We start from the raw sequence: 18,627 nt of genomic DNA, 5'->3' as shown, positions 1-18,627 counted from the left end.
AGAGCTTTCCCCCTAAGGTCAGGAACAAGACAGGGATGTCCACTCTCGCCGTTGTTATTCAATATAGTATTGGAAGTCTTAGTCTCTGCAATCAGACAACACAAAGAAGTAAAAGGCATCCAAATCGGCCAGAAGAAGGTCAAACTTCCACTCTTTGCAGATGACATGATACTCTATATGGAAAACCCAAAAGATTGCACCAAAAAACTGCTAGAATTGATTCATGAATTCAGCAAAGTTGCAGGATATAAAATCAACGCACAGAAATAGGTTGTATTCCTATACACCAACAATGAAGTGACAAAAATAGAAATCAAGGAATTGATCCCATTTACAGTTGCACCAAAAACCATAAAATACCTAGGAATAAATCTAACCAAAGAGATAAAAAATCTATACACTGAAAACTATAGAAAGCCTATGAAAGAAATTGAAGAAGACACAAAAAAATGGAAAAAGATTCCATGCTCCTGGATAGGAAGAACAAATATTGCTAAAACGTCGATACTACCCAAAGCAATCTACATATCCAAAGCAATGCCTATCAAAATAACGCCAGCATTCTCCACAGAGCTAGAACAAATAATCCTAACATTTGTACGGAACCAGAAAAGACCCCAAATAGCCAAAGCAATCTTGAAAAAGAAAACCAAAGCAGGAGGCATCACAATCCCAGACGTTAAGCTATACTACAAAGCTGTAATCATCAAGACGATATGGTACTGGCACAAGAAGAGACACTCAGATCAATGGAACAGAATAGAGAACCCAGAAATGGACCCACAAACGTATGGCCAACTAATCTTTGACAAATCAGGAAAGAATATCCAATGGAATAAAGACAGTCTGCTCGGCAAGTGGTGCTGGGAAAACTGGACAACGACATGCAGAAGAATGAACCTGGACCACTTTCTTACACCATACACAAAAATAAACTCAACATGGATGAAAGACCTCAATGTAAGACACGAAGCCATCAAAATCCTTAAGGAGAAAGCAGGCAAAAACCTCTTTGATCTTGGCCACAGCAACTTCTTACTCAACACGTCTCCAGAGGCAAGGGAAACAAAAGCAAAAATGAGCTACTGGGACCTCATCAAAATAAAAAGCTTCTGCACAGTGAAGAAAACATCAGCAAAACTAAAAGGCAACCAAAGGAATGGGAGAAGATATTTGCAAATGACATATTAGATAAAGGGTTAGTATCCAAAATCTATAAAGAACTTATCAAACTCACCACCCCAAAAGAACAAATAATCCAGTGAAGAAATGGGCAAAAGACATGAATAGACACTTCTCCAAGGAAGACACCCAGATGGCCAACCAACACATGAACAATTGCTCAACATCACTCATCATCAAGGAAATACAAATCAAAACCACGATGAGATACCACCTTACACCTGTCAGAATGGCTAACATTAACAACTCAGGCAACAACAGATGTTGGCGATGATGCGGAGAAAGAGGATCTCTTTTGCATTGTTGGTGGCAATGCAAGCTGGTGCAGCCACTCTGGAAAACAGTATGGAGGTTCCTCAAAAAACTAAAAATAGATCTACCCTACAACCCAGCAATTGCACTACTAGGCATTTATCCAAGGGATACAGGTGTGCTGTTTTGAAGGGACACATGCACCCCCATGTTTATAGCAGCACTATCAACAACAGCCAAAGTATGGAAAGAGCTCAAATGTCCATCGATGGATGAATGGATAAAGAAGATGTGGTATATATATACAATGGAGTATTACTTGGCAATCAAAAAGAACGAAATCTTGCCATTTGCAACTACGTGGATGGAACTGGAGGGTATTATGCTAAGTGAAATTAGTCAGTTAGAGAAAGACAAAAATCATATGACTTCACTCCTATGAGGACTTTAAGAGACCAAACAGATGAACATAAAGGAAGGGAAACAAAAATAATATAAAAACAGGGAGGGGGCAAAACAGAAGAGACTCATAAATATGGAGAACAAACTGAGGGTTGCTGGAGGGGTTGTGGGAGGGGGGATGGGATAAATGGGTAAGAAGCATTAAGGAATCTACTCCTGAAATCATTGTTTCACTATATGCTAACTAATTTGGATGTAAATTTTAAAAAATAAAAAATAGGGGTGCCTGGGTGGCTCAGTCGGTTGAGCGTCCAACTTCAGCTCAGGTCATGATCTCACAGTTCGTGAGTTCGAGCCCCGTGTCGGGTTCTGTGCTGACAGCTCAGAGCCTGGAGCCTGCTTCAGATTCTGTGTCTCCCTCTCTCTCTGCCCCTTCCCTGCTCATACTCTGTCTCTCTCTGTCTCTCAAAAATGAATAAACATTAAAAAAATAAATAAATAAAAAATTAAAAATAAAATTTAAAAAAGTTGTCTGCTATATTCCTTCTCTTCATTTGTAAGTGGATTCCCTTTCCTGCTTTATCCCTAAATATCTTTCCCTTGATAATACAGATTATATTTCTACATTTTTACACAATTTTTCAGGTACCTACTCTTAGCTACAAGTGGAGAGACTACCAAAGCCAGGTGGAAGTAGGCTTTGTTATGGCCACTACCAAATCATGCTACTTAGTTTTGGTCCTCTGGCAAAGAGTCTAGAAGTTAGGTAGAGTCCAACAAGTTCAGGTCCCTTTGAACACCCCAATACCTAAAGAGTTCTGTAATTCAACTCCTTATGGGGATGGGAAAGCATGTGAAATTGCCAAGTCCACATGCTAAAATAAGTAACTACCTCTTCCCATGCAGTTATCTCAGTAATAAATACATAATTTACTTATATATTATTATAATTCTGTAGCCATATAATCTATATAACTCAGCGGCATGGTAGTTTCTAGCAGTGAACTTTTATAAAATAAATATGAAATTATTCTAGATAACCTCAACCATGCAGAAGTATACAAACCATTCAACGGGACTATCCCCCTTCTCACAGCGCCACTGAAGGGTAGTGCTCTGTACTGGTGATCCTTCCGTCATTTTCAGAGGTTTGTGTGCTATGGTGATGGGTGGGGATCCTTAATCCATTTGGTACGAAGAGTCATTTTCTGTTTGGACCCCAACGTGGAACTAACGCTTCAGTGTCCCTTACCAGACACGCCCAGTGTAACACATGCCCCATGCCCTCCTGCTTCTGCAGGTTGGGGTGCCACTCTCTGAGACCATGATGCCTGAGCTTGTGGATGACACCGACTCCACTTCTGCACTCACTCAGCCATTCGTCATTCCCAACAGCATCCGCTGCATGCCTGCTCCGGGCCGGAATGGGGACCACTCGGGGGCAGAAGGAAGGCATGGGAGGCATTAGAGCCGCCTAATGTTTGAATCTCTTCCGGACACACATTGGTTTGTATCTCATCATCCACTTGAACTCAAGCATAACTGAGTGATCCTTTGGCCAAGCAAATGTGGCAAAAGGTGATGTGGATCTCTTCTGGACAAAAACCTTAAGACCTCGTACGTGGCTCCTCGCATCTTTTTACTCTGCCTCTATAGTTGTGAGAGCCGGGGTAGAGATGGCTGTGCCTCTGTCAGCCTGAATCTCTCAGTCATTAACACAAGCGGAGCCCTCTTGTTGACCCATGGATGGCCAATTAGCACGAGAACTTTTGTATTTCATTTTATTTATTATTATTATTTTTAAAAAAATTTAAATTTGCATCCAAGTTAGGTAGCATATAGCGCAATAGTGATTTCAGGGTAGAATCTAGTGATTCATCCCCTACATATAACGCCCAGTGCTCATCCCAACAAGTGTCCTCCTTAATGCTCCTTGACCATTTAGCCCATCCCCCCATCCACTAGCAACCCTCAGTTTGTTCTCTATATTTAAGAGTCTCTGGTGTTTTGTCCCCCTCCCTGTTTTTATATTAGTTTTGCTTCCCTTCCCTTATGTTCATCTGTTTCGTATCTTAAATTCCACATGAGTGAAGTCATATGATATTTGTCTTTCTCTAATTTCTCTTAGCATAACACACTCCAGTTCCATCCATATTATTATTTTTTTAATGTTTATTTGAGAGACAGAGAGAGAGAGAGAGAAAGAGAGAGAGAGAGAGCATGAGCAGGGGGGGAGCAGAGAGAGAGGGAGAGAGGGAGAATCCAAGGCAGGTTCCAGGCTCTGAGCTGTCAGCACAGAGCCTGACACGGGGCTGGAACTCACAAACTGTGAAATCATGACCTGCGCTAAAATCGGACACTTAACCGACTGAGCCACCCAGGCATCCCATATATGTTCATTTTATTATTGAACGTTTTCCAAATAAGGAACTTCCATAGGTGGTAATAATATCAATACAACAGAAAAAAAATCATGTAAAATGGATATTCTTGTTTTTATTTTTTATAAGGCATACTAGTCAAATATATTAGAGAAGCAGATCTTAAACCCATCTTTTTTTTTTTTTTTTTAGTTTTCATCTCTTTATTTTCTTGCATAAATGTATCTAACACATACTACAGATTCCCCCCCCCCCCCACTTTCCTTGTCCTATGGAGTCATGGAGAGTGACCTTTATCTGTGTTATTACGTGGGTCACAAGGGCAAGTTCGACCAAGAGTTCCTGCAGTTGTGGTTCCTACCTGACAGGAAATTGAGGTGTGCCAACAACAGCAATTATACAAATGATGTTACGATCAGAAAAAGAGGCTTACGTACATAAATGTGTGATACAGCAACTGAGGAGAATAATTAATGACAATAAAAAAGCCTGAGAGGACGACGCTTTGTGGCCTCCTGCTGACAGGGTGCGCTGGCAGGAGCTTGAAATTGTCAGTGCAGATGAACACGTTTCTTTGACCACATCAAAGATTGGCTCTCATTGATGTCATTCAATCCAAGGATCCAGAAGGCGTCCTGGTGCTTTACTGTCTTGCCCAGGACCTGAAGTGTTTTGTCTTCAGTCTTACTGGATGACACTTCAAGATTAAGCCAGTGTAGGGGTGTCTGGGTGGCTCAGTCAGTTAATCGTCTGACTCTTGATTTAGGCTCAGGTCATGATTTCAGTCAAGGTTGTGATATGGAGCCTGATGTCGAGATCTGTGCTAACAGCGAGGAGCCTGCTTGGGCTTCTCTCTCTCCCTTTCTCTCTTCCCCTCCCCTACTGATACTTGCTCTCGCTCTTTAAATAAATAAACTTTTAAAAAAGATTAAGCCAATGTAGATTGGATACTGGGGTGGACACAAGTTTGTGTGTGGGGTGGGTTGGAGTAGCTGTTTTTAATCATTATCAGGAAATTTTTGTGTCTACCAGGGAAACATTTTATTATAAACTATAAAAGCTTGTTTTTAACAAATACATAACGAAGTGCAAATAAACCCCAATTTACTTCCTTAACAGTTCTCATAATAATGTCCTGCCCTACTGGACTCTGAACTACTTCCCGCAATTATTTTTCATAAGTTCTAAACTTTAACCAGAAGGCTCAGGATAAAAGGCAAGGCAGCGCCACCCAAACAGCCACTTTGACAGGGTTTCTCGTTGAACCAGGGACTGACCATGACCTGCTGTGAAGGATGGACATCCTGTAATGGATTCACCTTGCTGGTTCTACTTCTACTGGGAATAACCCTCAACGCAATCCCTCTAATTGTCAACTTAGTTGATGAAGGCCAGTTTCTTCAAAACCCCATCTCTTGCTTTGAGTGGTGGTTCCCAGGAATTATAGGAGCAGGGCTGATGGTGAGTAATGTTTACTTGGCCTGATTTCGAGAAAGGCCTGTCTATTTTACCCAACTTCTAAAGACTTTTCGCCTGATGGTGGGCTACGTCTTGGCTGGGGATGCTGTCAGGAGGAGTGGAATGGTATTAATTTATACTGGCATTAAGTGAAGACCGACAATTTAAGTAAACTGGAGTACAGGCCAGGGGGCTCGGGCAAAAAAAATAATAATTTGATAAAAGTTGGTTGGGTTCGTACCGATCATATTTCTTCACATGTAACGCTGTTCTTTATTGTGTTCAAGCTGTTTTGAATCCATTCCCTCAGCTTTCCTTTGCCAATGCTAGTCTCTAAGTATTCACAGGAATATGGGGTGGGAAATGCTACCCATTAAGGGACTCTGGTTAAAGCCAGAGAAATGAGCTTTTGTTTGGATGTGTGTGTGTGTGTGTGTGTGTATGTGTGTGTGTGTGTGTGTGTGTGTGTGTGTGTGTGTGTGTGAATGATGATGATCATGTTACTGCTTCTGGTCTTATCCCAGACTTATATGAAAACACTCGTGGGTCATTAGATATTAAGCTTTAGATAAAAAATCCTCCTTTGGCTGGCACACTGGATTTGAGACTACTCTGGCACCAGAAAGCCATTTTAGGAAGCATTCCGCCCAAAGTTGATGGTTTCTTTTCCTTTAACATCGTGAGCAATCTGTTCACCTTGTTCTAGGTAGAAAAAGTTACTCAAAGGGCTATTTCTTCCAACCACCATGAGACTTCTCTTCCAGGCTGAGAGAAAGTGATCAATAGCGCTCATCCGCGATGCAACTGCCAATCCTTGTGTCTGCTTTCTGCTCTTCTAGAAGTTTCTCTCCACTTGAATGGCATGAGCTTCCTTGCATCTGCTTAGGTCAGCAGCCAGGAGCAGCTAGCTGGTCAAGTGTTGTTTGTTTGTTTGTTTTAAGCTTATTTATTTACTTTGAGAGAGAGTGTGTGAGAGAACATGTGCCAAGGGCAGAGAGAGAGAGAAAGACAGACAGACAGAGAGACAGAGAGAGACAGGGAATCCCAAGCAGATTCCTTGCTGTCAGTGCAGAGCCCGATGTGGGGCTCGAACTCACAAACCATGACATCATGACCTGAGCTGAAGTCAGACGCTTAACCAACCACGCAGGCGCCCACAGCAGGCCAAGTTTAATTAATGATGGCAATTTCCATGAAAACCCTAAAAGTTCCTAATCCATTAGGATAACTCATGTAACTTTAAATATAAATTGGTTCTACTATAAACCCCATCCCCATTGAAAAGAATTTCTTGCTAGCATTAATGGAGCCTCAGGTGGTGATAGTGTACAGCTATGTTCTATGTATGCTTATTTTGGTGGGGGGAGAGGGAGAGGAAGAAGAAAGGGGATGAAGACAGAGTGAAAGACACACAGAGAGTACCGTTAAGCACCAGCTACTGGGGGTCACGCTTTACACTAGTTCATTTCATCTCTCTGATGATCTGGTCAAGTAGATATTATTACTTGTATTTTGACAGATCAGCACACAGAAGGTTAGGAATGTTAACAAGGTCACATAGTAGGGGTGAAACTCAATTCCAGATGTATCTGATTCCAAAGGTTTGTTTTCCACCAGTATTAGCACCATCATTCTCAACGACTGTCTCCAACTGACAAAGGGGAAAGATGAAATCCAGAACGTAATTCACACATTTAAGTGGCCAGGAAACTGAAGCATACAGAGGTGACAAAATCTGTGAAACAGTTCCAGAGGATCTGGACTTCCTGGTTCTACGGTTGCACTTGCTTTATCATCCTCAATAAACATTAATGAGCTACCGGAATCACACAAGGTTATCTCTGTTGCGCAGCATTGTAGAAGGTCATCAAAGCAGCAAACAGCTCCTTGAAAATTTCAACATGTCTCTTACAGACTGAGCTTCAAACTCTAGGCTAGGCTCACAAGCAAACTGGTGGATGATAGAAAGGCTCAGAATGCAGGTACATTTTCCTGATCCTTGGCTATATATAGGACCTGGAAGAATATCTTTTTCAAAGGGAATCGTTCAAAATGTGGATCTCTTACTACACTTGTAAATACAAAGAAACGTTAATAAGGAAGAATTCACTGCCCGTGATAGCACTTTTGTCCTAGTTCTTGAAATCTTTCTAAAATTGCTAAGGTATTTTAAATTTTTTTCAAAAATGGGATTTTGCAGGAAGTAGCTAATAATAAAAACTGTGGAATTCATTATTGATTATTTCATGAAATACACTCATTTTATGGTTTTATGATTTACTCAAAAGAGAGGCGAACTTTTTCATCTTTTGAAACCATATCAAGAGTAAAGATGTTGCATAATTATTTTCAACCATTATCTCCTAAGTGGAAAAATCAATACGTGTTATTTTTTTCAGGTACTAAAAAAAAGACTTGAAGTCCATCCTCTAAAAATAGAAAGGTCGTTTTATTTTATATGAGTTAGTTGGAAGTCTCATCTTAATCATGCTTACTCATTGAGTGTACTTATTACATAATGGTAATATATTAAATATCATTAATTAACACAGAACAAGTCTTAACAGAGAACAAGTTGTTGAATGCTAAACACATTAGAAAATATTACATATAACAAGAGTTTTCAAAATATAATTTTTGTATTTATGCTGAACTATGGCTTTGTGTGTTATTCTCATATTCAAGTACATAGAAAAATGCCCAAAGTTTGCATTTTATCAGAGTTTCAATGATCTAAAAGCTCTCTTGTACTTCATTTACCAAATCATATACTACCTTACTTCTAAAACTGGATAAAAGTATGTGTTTTTGTAAGAAAAAAATGAACAATACTACTTCTTTCTAAAAACAAAATCTATTGTGGTGCCTGGGTAGCTCAGTCGATTAAGTGTCTGACTTCAACTCAGGTCATGATCTTGCGGTTCGTGAGTTCAAGCCCCGCATCAGGCTCTGTGCTGACAGCTCAGAGCCTGGAGCTGCTTCAGTTTCTGTGTCTTCCTTTCTCTTTGCCCCTCCCCTCCTCATGCTCTGTCTCTCTCAAAAATAAACATTTAAAAAAATTAAAAAAAAACCTATAGAGATTTTTAATTTCACACAAACTCATGCTTAGGAATTGAAGAGAAAGAGTATTCTCATAATTACTAATGATCACAGGAGATTATCTGGAAGATTTATAATTCAGTCACCTATGTGCACATATACTTTCACATTTTACTGTCCATGGGCACCTGGCTGGCTCAGCTGGTGGAGCGTGCAACTCTTGATCTCAGGGTTGTGGGTTCAAGCCTGACATGGGATGTAGACATTACTTAAACAAAAATCAAATCAAATCACATTTTACTGTCCATTTCATAAAGAGTCCTTCCAACTCCCAAAACTCTGACTGGGCAAAATGGTTGAAATACAGTGAGTTATTAAGTTACCCATAATCATGTAACAAAGATGTGTTAAGATGTCATGAAGCTGGGGGGGCCTGGGTGGCTCAGTCGGTTGAGCCCCTGGCTCGATTTTGGCTCAGGTCATGATCCCAGGGTTGTGAGATGGAGTTTTGCATCGGGCTCTGCTGACAGTGAAGAGCCTGCTTGGGATTTTCTCTCTCTCTCTCTCTCTCTCTCTCTCTCTCTGTCCCTCCCTGTCTCATGCTCTCTTGTGCTCTCCCTCTCAAAAAAAAAAAAAAAAAGATGTCATGAAGTCAACTGGGTGAGAATTCACATACTGTCAATCATTGTTATGTTATAAAACACGTTTGCAAGGGAAAAGAATTACGAAAGATGTTCAGCAGCTCTGAAATAAATTAATCCTCAAGAAAGTTAGTTTAATTTACATCGATAGGGAAAATGGAATGATTTATCCATTTAAGTTGTAACTTAATGTTGTTCCAACTTTAACATATTCATTACATTTCTAAATCAGGGGCTGGGAATTTTGTTCTATAAGGAGCCAGACAGTATTTTAAGCTTTGTGAGCCAGACAGTCTCTCACAATTACTCAACTGTACCATTGATGTGTGAAAGCAGCCGCACAAAATATGTCAGTGAATGGGCATGGCTGTATTCTGATAAAACTTTATTTATAAAAAAAAAGATGGGGGGGGGGGCACAGTGCCGGTTGTGTCCTAAATGATTTGTCCTGAAGTTCAGAAGACAGTATAGCTTATGAATACAACAAAAGAAGCTTAGTCTACTGATGCTGACACCTATTTGGGGGCTGAAGTTTCTTTTCCCTTTGGGGGTTCTCAGCTATGCCCCTGAGTGGCTTGGCTGTCATACCTACGTGCCTCCTGAATTACAAGGGTGTTGGTGTTCAAGGCAATAGGCAAGCAAAGCTTGATAACAATACAGCATTCCCCACAAGTGATGTGGAGTCAGCACCTGGTCACTTCAGTGGGGTGAAGTTCATCAGGAAGGCTGCCTTGTAAGTTGTAAGTAAATCTTAAACCTGTTCTAAAAGGACAAAGGTGCACGATCTCGCGGTCCGTGAGTTCGAGCCCCGCGTCAGGCTCTGGGCTGATGGCTCGGAGCCTGGAGCCCGTTTCCGATTCTGTGTCTCCCTCTCTCTCTGCCCCTCCCCCGTTCATGCTCTGTCTCTCTCTGTCCCAAAAATAAATAAAAAACGTTGAAAAAAAATTTAAAAAAAAATAAAAGGACAAAGGTGGATGGGGGCTTAAAAAGAAGCATCAGGGAAAGAACAGTTAGAAGAGGAGGAAGGCTGAAGCGGGACGGGGGCGGGGGAAGGAGGTGAATGGACAGCTTCTCTGTAGGAAGAGAGGAGAATTGTCAGGATTGGCCAGGGTGGAATCGTGGTGGAGTCTGGGCTCTGGGGGCATCTGGGTGGCTCAGTTGGTTAAGTGTCCGACTCTTGATTTCAGCATTGATAGCGCAAAGCCTGCTTGAGATTCTCTCTCTCTCTCTCTCTCTCTCTCTCTCTCTGCCCACCCCTCCCTCTCTCTGCCTCTCTCAGAATAAGAGAATAAATAAAGAGTCTGGGCTCTGGAACCCAAATGTCCAGCTTTGGCTCCCAACTCATCCACTCTCTTAGGCAAGTCACTCGAACTTTCTGTGTCTCAGTTTTTTCACGGGTAGAATGGGAGTAATAATAGTTCCCACCTCAGAGGATTGTTATGAGGCTGGCATGAACTAAAACATGTTCAGCACCTACAACGGTACCTGGCCCCTTGTTAGAACTCAATAGAACATTAGAAAGCAAGAGTGGAAGGAAAAAAAGAGAGAACTACTTTCAGGGCAGCTATGCTGAGAAGGCAGAAAAACCTCATGGCTAACATTTCTCAAGTAGAAGGAAGTAATTCACATGTCACTCTTCAATGATACGGCACTTTTTCCGGGAGGGATTTCTAGTCAGAGCTGCTGACTAGGTAGTCCTAAAAATTTAAGCCTCATCCCGAAAATGCGGCATCATTTCTTACAGCTTTCCTCAGCATTGTGTATCTCCCTCGACACAGAATGCATTATAGACAGGATTCCTGAACATCAGTGTAAAGTGAGATCATGACCCATCATGGACACACGAGCAGAAAGGAGAATGTGGAGCCAGAAAGAATGCTCAGATCATAAGCTTGGTAACTAGCTAGACAGTGGTGACCTCGGGGGGTATGAGGAAACTTAGGAAATGGGAGAGGGTGGTGACAGAATTCTTAGTTCCCAACTGCCAGCCCCACAACTTCCTTTCTGGGCGCTTCCCAGATTAACTCATGCGATTTTTGGGAAATTGGATAAGTGGTTGTAGATTATAGTAACTTAAAACAAGAAGAAGAAAAAAAAAAAGAGAAGAAAAGGGAATTTTGGATGGTGCAAACAATTCTTCCAGGAGCGTTCTTTCCAAAATAACGGATAAATAACTCATTCTATTCCATTTAAAATCCGAGTCTCTCTAAAGATGAGAGTAGAGCCAGAATGTAGATGGGAGGGTTTGAAGCCGTTATCCTCATCTTTGTGGTTGAAACGGGGACCCCGATATCAGGAGATGTTGCCAAATTTCCCCGTTGGTTCTCTCGAGACTTGATTTCCCACAACTTGGCGGGAGTGGGGATTACTGCTTTTTCATCTGATGAGAAGACATAATGCTCATCCTGCCTGCTGATGTGATTTCCAGGTCATTCCGGCAACAACAATGTCCTTGGCAGCAAGAAAGAGAGCGTGTTGCAACAACAGAATTGGAGTGAGTACAGTCCCGTCGGGGCCAAAGCGCATGAGCAGTTGCTGATGCAGCAGCAAAGCTTCCCAAACCGTCAGTGGCAGGACCACAGGCTTAGCGACGTGCCATTTGCAACGATTACATGATAATATGGAAAGTGTGAAGTTTTTCTTTTTCTGTTTCTTTTTTTTTTTCTCTCCCCACAAAAATTTACCTTTGAGGTCCAGTCTTCAGACCTTTCCTCAATCTTCAGTTGTCGCTAAAGGTTTTCAAAGAAAGGGGATTTGTTAAGTCATACCCAGAGCCCCAATCGATTTCATAATTCTCAAATATTTGTTATTTTTTGTGGCGCGTGTAAAATACTTTGGGAAAGTGTATCTATCCTCAGTTCTGTTAAAGACTGGCTTGCTACGATCGGGAGAATTGTCCTTATCCAGTATAAAGAAGATAACGGGTTATTTTCTCAAACATGTAGTATGTACCTATTATATACAAAACTGTAGGTAAGTTAAAAGTAAAGGAAGTTAATACTTATTAACCTTCTGTTACTACGCTCAGAACACTTCCAACTCGACAATCTTATTTAATGCTCTCAAAGGCACTAACTGGGAAGTATGATGATCTCTCTTTCATTGACCGAGAAATTGATCCTCAGAGAAAGCAAGTAATTTGCCAGCGTAGCCAGTAGGTGAATTTGCATCCAAATCCATCAGACTCCAAAATTCACAATCTTTACACTATTTATGCCGTGACCATTGCTATTAAGTAACACCGAGGGCTTTCAATAATCTCTAAGGAAGGGGGTCAATTAATAAACAAGCAGTCACAGTAAATATTCCTGGCTGAGCTGGCTCCCAGAGATTCAGTATTTTTCAAAAATACCCTAGGTGATTCTAATTGTGATCCCAGGGGTGAGAACCAGTTTTTAAAAGCATACACATCTATATCTGTATTACATATTTATATCCATAACAGAAAATTTATATTTTTAAAATTTACCTTTTGACATTTGATATTTATCTAGGCTTATAATTACTTTCTAATTGTTTATAGTCCATCTTTGTTCCTGATACACTATAGGTATTCAGTATATATTAGTTTTCAGTTTCCCCTCTCTGGTACTTTTTAAATCATAATTTGCAGTTTGACTTTGTATTACCTCTCTATTGTACTTACATTCTTAAGAAAGACACTTGAGATATTTCTAAATCCCTGAACGCCAAAATGTCAGAACAGTTATCTAGATTTTTCTCTCCAATCATATTTCCATTAGGAATCTTTTGTTCCCCCACATATCCTTTAATGGCAAATTAGTCATCTTTTCAACGATCATTTTTCTTTGTCCTTGGAGGGCAGTGAGTTCAGAATAACCAAGACGCCTTTCACGCAGGTGTTGGGCTTAACACACCAGGCTTTGCTCCCCCACACCGTGCTTGAAGATCACTGGAAGTCATGCTTCAGCAACATTACAGATTATTACGTGCCAACGAGCTGCAGGAACTCTGGAGTGCCAAGGCGGTGGTGGAGGAGGGGCGTGTTGAATAATACTGCTCATGTTCTATCAATAATAGTGAGGCTGGCTACTTAATTAAAATTTCCAGCTTACATTTACTAGATGCAATAGTGTTCCTAAGCACTTTTCTCACTTGGTGGCAGCTATGGGAAGCCCGCGTTTAAGTCAGACCAGGCATCTTCCAAGTCTAGAAAAGACCAAAGCATCATAAAAGTGAGAAAGGCTGGATCTTGGGGTGGGAGATGGGGTCACCAAGGCTTGGCTTCTGTATTAACTGTTCCTACTATCTCCCCCAATTCAACTGTTCCTTGCTCCTTCCCTTTGTCGCTTCTTGATTTTGTTTCCAAATGCTTTGGTTTTGCTGAGTCATTTAAATGAACCCCAACTCGGGCAAATTCAGATCCTCAGAGTCACTTTTCTAAATTTTTTTTTTCAACATTTTATTTATTTTTGGGACAGAGAGACACAGAGCATGAACGGGGGAGGGGCAGAGAGAGAGGGAGACACAGAATCGGAAACAGGCTCCAGGCTCTGAGCCATCAGCCCAGAGCCCGACGCGGGGCTTGAACTCAGAGTCACTTTTCTAAAGCCAGGCCCCTTTGTAGCGATGAGAAGTCAGAAGTAATAAATGACCTAAAACATCAACAGCGCACTTCTTGATGAGCAAGTGAAGCATCTTGCACAGGCCACAGTAGTACAGAAGAATCCGGATTGGAATTGACTCCAAATCCATCATTCTTCGCTTTCGGCTGGAAGGATTTTGGTGTTGTGATTAAAACCCGAGCACTAGCATTTCCGTGAGATCCTGACAAGTTCACCAACCTCCCTGAACTATAGTTTTCTCATCCATGAAGTGGGAATAATAGTATCTATCTCTTGGGGGGGTTATTGAAAGGGCTAAATGATATATGTAAAGCCCAACATCCCACAACGTACACTATGTAGGTAACCACTTATTCTGCTTACGCATTAGGTCTCCTAAACCCTCTAGGAGTGGCAATATTGTCACATCAAAGGAAAAGGACATGTACTCCCTCCCTTCATTTCTGTAGACTTTAAGTCGTGATTATCATTGACTAACAACTTCACTGAAACCATATGGAGCTTCTTTTTGGAAAAGGTAGACCTATACAAACTTTCACTTGGGCCATAACATTTCCTATGGGCAAATTTCACACTTTTTTCTCCTTTCTCTGGCTCTCGTTCATGAAATGAAAGATGCTTAAAGGCTTATAATCTTTGTCTCAAGCACAGTATGGTTCTCCAAGGGGGGGCAGTTCTGCCCCCGCCAAGGTGACCTTCAGCAATGTCCAGGACACTTTTGGTTGTCAACAATTTGGAGCCGGGTTGGTGTTGGTGGGCGTTGGGGGGGGGGGGTGGAGAGGAATGCTACTAGTATCTAAACCCTGTTCGAACACTGCACTGTTGACTGATCCCTGCACAATGCAGGGCCACTCACAGCATCAGGACCAAATCTGGATGAAAGATTTGGGAGTCAGGAGACCAGACACCAAATGTGTGTGCTTAAGATGTAGTCAAGGCTCTGTGAAGTAGAAAGTACACAGAACGGGGAGAAGGTACCAGATTTCAGTGGTCCCTTGAAACGGAAAAGCCTCCAGTATACAAAAGCGCAGAGTTCCCAGAGACAGTGGCAAGCCCCACAACCTTTTCGTGAGTCTAATCAAATGGCAGGGACGTCATTGTTCTTTGTTCTTTTATAATTCCTCTTTGTTCTTTTATAATTCCGACCTAAGCAAACCGAGATCTTAAGACCTGGGGTTGCGGGGTGGCCGGGGAACAGCAGCAGTTGAATCGAAGCCTGCGCGTGATGCTGAGACTTGAAACAGACCGGGAGCAAACGTGTAAGAACATATGCCGGTCGGCGCCTCCTTTGTTTTTCAGATGCTTCTGTCATCACTTCTGAATGTGATCACAGTCATTGGTGCTGTGTACTGCATGTTAGTATCTCTCCGGGCTCTCTCGGAAGGCCCTCTCATTTGTAACTCTCAAGTGAACAGCACTTCCAGCTGTGAATTTTCATTCAACAACTTAAGGTGAGTCACCTGATTTTCACGGACTGTCTTACATGCTGCAGCTAGTTACATGAGAAGAGTATGGTGTTGACATGGGGCCCACGTTGTTCTTTGATGGCGTGGCTGGGACACACACTCTTAGGGACTTAGCACACTTTCCCCGATTGGCACAATCTCACAGAAACGGAGGAACCACTACGTTCAGAATGCTTTGGGGCTGATCTTGTCTAAAAGGAGTAGTTGCCTCAGGTGGCTCATCCTGGTCTTTTAAAAATCCGTGGCTGCATAGGTGTATGTGTATCCAGAATTCCGAGAAATATACGCCAGAAATTTAGCTTTGATCTTTGGAGAATGGTAATGGAAGATGCCCTGGGGAAGTGAAGGGAGCACTGACTTTCTACACGGCTGAGCTAACTAAATGTCTTAAGTCCTAAGCGTATGTTACCTTTATAATTTAAAAAGTTGACTAAAAACACAATACATAAAATCTAGAACCTTCCTTATAAGCCCTAAAAGAAACAAAGCAGTCAAAAGATTCATGCACTTACTATAAATATACCGTAGGCACGGGAATGAATCCACTTTAACACCTACAGCCACACCACTGAAGTTACTTGTAAATGGCTCATTTCAGTCTTGTAAGATGGTTCTGTGCCTGAATCTAAGCACTGAATTTGTAAAACTGGAAGAACAGAACAACCTAATCCATCAGTTACCTGTATGTTCCTCAGTTTGGAAAATAATCAGAATTCACTTTTGGAATTATGTGAAAAAAAATTTCCCCCTCATTTCCTCTTATCTTGCTACATTAAAAAATAAAGATCTCTTGGGGGCACCTGGGTGGCTTAGTCGGTTGAGCCTCCAACTTTGGCTCAGGTCATGATCTCACAGTTCATGAGTTCCAAGGCCCACATCAGGCTCCGTGCTGACAGCTCAGAGCCTGGAGCCTGCTTCAGATTTTGTGTCTCCCTCTCTCTTTGCCCCTCCCCTGCTTGCCCTCTGTCTCTCTCTCCAAAATAAACATTGAAAATTTTTTTAAACAAAAAATAAAAATCTCTCAAAATTTGCAGACTGCAGTTGCCATGAATCAAAATTCAAAAAAATTCCGTTTCCTAACAGATCCGAAGTTTAAAATCAGAGATTGTAAGCACAGGTGCTGTGCACATTTAGTCCTTCGGAGAGGACAAGTCAGCATGCACCAGGCTAAGCTCTGCGGATAAGAGTCACTCTAGGTGGGGACACAGACAGTTACAGAGAGTAAACAGTTACAAGAGCGATCCTACACTTGCTGGCAAACCGCAGAAAGCACACGCCTATTCTATGCGCTGGAAATACTGTCATCTTCCCCGGATAAATGTCAGCTTTGGGATCCAGAAATGCAAACTTTCCAAGAACACTTAGCCTTACTCCATAGTAAACTGAGGAAACATCATCTTAGGACGGTTCGTGTTAGGGCTAGAAGCTCTCAGTTTCCAGACCTGGTTACAGTGGGCACGGATGGATCGTAATCAGACATACTGAACATGCCTTTTGTCAGTAGAAGTTGCACATCTCGTTTAAGAGCAGATACATCATTTCAGTTTTGCACAAAGGACTGAGCTCCACGAAAGAGGTGCCTCCTTGATTTGCATGTCTTTAGCAAGTAGAACGCCTGTATAATTAGGCTGAACCACAGGAGATGAATATTCAACCATTTCAGACATAGCAAATTTCATATGGTTCAACCTAAGAGCAGGCGCTATAGAATGATGGGCTATATAATCAACGAAAGTTTTGTAGCTATCAGAGTACACGGACACATGACCAGAAACCTCGAACTTAGCTATAGTTTTTGGGCACAGTATTTCAAAGTAGTTGTGTTGTGTGTGTGTGTTTTAATGTTTATTTATTATTGAGAGAGAGAGACAGAGTATTAGCATGGGAGGGGCAGAGAGAGAGGGAGACACAGAATCCGAAGCAGGCTCCAGGCTCTGAGCTGTCAGCACAGAGCCCGACGCGGGGCTCGAACTCACAAACCATGAGATCACGACCTCAGCCAAAGTCGACGGTTAACCGACCGAGCCACCCAGGCGCCCCTCGAGGTACTTGTGTTTTATTATACTCGTCCTTTTCTGTGAGTGTAAGAAAAAGCACAATGCTGCATTCTTTCTTCATGGTGATATTCCTGAGTATCTTCTCTCGTTTCTTGCGTTTCAGCAACATCCATCCAGAATCCTTCAATCTACAGTGGTTCTTCAGAGAGTCCTGCATGGCTCCTGCTGAGGTCACTGATCCCACCCTCAGTGGTACCAGGGCCAGTGATGGTGGACGCTATAGCTTGAACTTCAGTTCTAAAGAAAACAAACACAGGACGATCCATTTTTCAGTGTTCTTGGGCCTGCTGCTTGTGGGGATTCTAGAGCTCATGTGTGGGCTCAGTCAGATGGCCATCGGTCTTCTCGGCTGTCTGTGTGGAGTCACTAAGCGGAGAAGTAGGATTGTGTAGTTTTGTGGCAATCAGGTGGGAATATTAGCAGTTTGAATCATCTGAGGATCGTGTTTAAAAGACACTCTTTCAGAAGTTCAATAGTGGAATGCTGTCTAGGAAGCTACAGGAGTCTTTTTAGGCCAAAAGTCACCTTTGAGGTGGTTAAAAAAGAAAAAATCAGCCTTTCACGTATCAAGCAAGAGCAATCATCAGTGGTTGACTTGGAGGAAAGGCGGAGAGAAGTTTTCAGTTTGTTTTGTAGCTTTCGGTACCTCTGTACTATTTGAATTTTTAAGGACTATATTCTTGTGTGTGGAGGGAGAAGGGAGCGAGGGGGAAGGAAAAGGGGGTGGGGAGGGAGGGAGGACAGGAAGGAACAGTTGTCCTGGAAGTGAAAATATAGAATTTGTTTTACTGTATTTCTTTATACTTGAAATAAAAAAAAAAAAGAATAAACAGATAACCTGAATGTTTTTAGACCTAATTTCTAGCTCACAATATGGGGAAGAGGACACACTAAGACAAACCCCAAAGGTGGGGCATCGAACAGACAATAGCCCCATTTTCAACAAGAAAATATACGGGAGAATAAAAGGCGTGATGGGCAGAGGGTGCTACTCTAGATTAAGAGGCCTGATTCAATGAAATGCATCTTGCGGACTCTATCAGGGATAACTGGGGAGACATGTACAAGGATTGGTTTGGGGGGCGACGCCTGGAGGGCTCAGCCGGTGAGTGCGCGACTCTTGATCTGGGAGTTGTGAGTTCAAGACCCACGTTGGGTGTAGA

General features: G+C 42.0%; 1 protein-coding gene and 1 pseudogene across 1 annotated transcript; both read left to right on the top strand.

Annotated features, from left to right (window-relative positions):
- Nucleotides 1-4,496: 4,496 nt before the first annotated feature.
- On the top strand, nucleotides 4,497-4,936 carry LOC112848358 (protein mago nashi homolog pseudogene; annotated as a pseudogene).
- A 529-nt stretch (nucleotides 4,937-5,465) lies between these two features.
- TM4SF20 (transmembrane 4 L six family member 20) lies at nucleotides 5,466-18,145 on the top strand. The gene is made up of 4 exons (XM_025912295.2): nucleotides 5,466-5,678; nucleotides 11,784-11,849; nucleotides 15,241-15,392; nucleotides 17,568-18,145. The coding sequence occupies exons 1-4, from the start codon at nucleotides 5,496-5,498 to the stop codon at nucleotides 17,854-17,856; spliced, it is 690 nt and encodes a 229-aa protein (XP_025768080.1). The 5' UTR covers nucleotides 5,466-5,495; the 3' UTR covers nucleotides 17,857-18,145.
- The last annotated feature ends 482 nt before the right edge of the window (nucleotides 18,146-18,627 follow it).

The sequence above is a fragment of the Puma concolor genome, chromosome C1, assembly GCF_028749965.1.
Source record: "Puma concolor isolate L17-30 chromosome C1, mPumCon1.1.hap2, whole genome shotgun sequence".
NCBI classification, from domain to species: Eukaryota; Metazoa; Chordata; class Mammalia; order Carnivora; family Felidae; genus Puma; species Puma concolor.
This window is presented reverse-complemented; position numbering and strand designations above follow the sequence as displayed.

Coding starts and splice junctions, on each gene's coding strand:
- TM4SF20 (XM_025912295.2), top strand. CDS start 5,496: ATGACCTGCTGTGAAGGATGGACATCCTGTAATGGATTCACCTTGCTG. Junction 5,679..11,783: donor TTATAGGAGCAGGGCTGATG/GTGAGTAATGTT, acceptor TGTGATTTCCAG/GTCATTCCGGCAACAACAAT. Junction 11,850..15,240: donor GTTGCAACAACAGAATTGGA/GTGAGTACAGTC, acceptor TTTGTTTTTCAG/ATGCTTCTGTCATCACTTCT.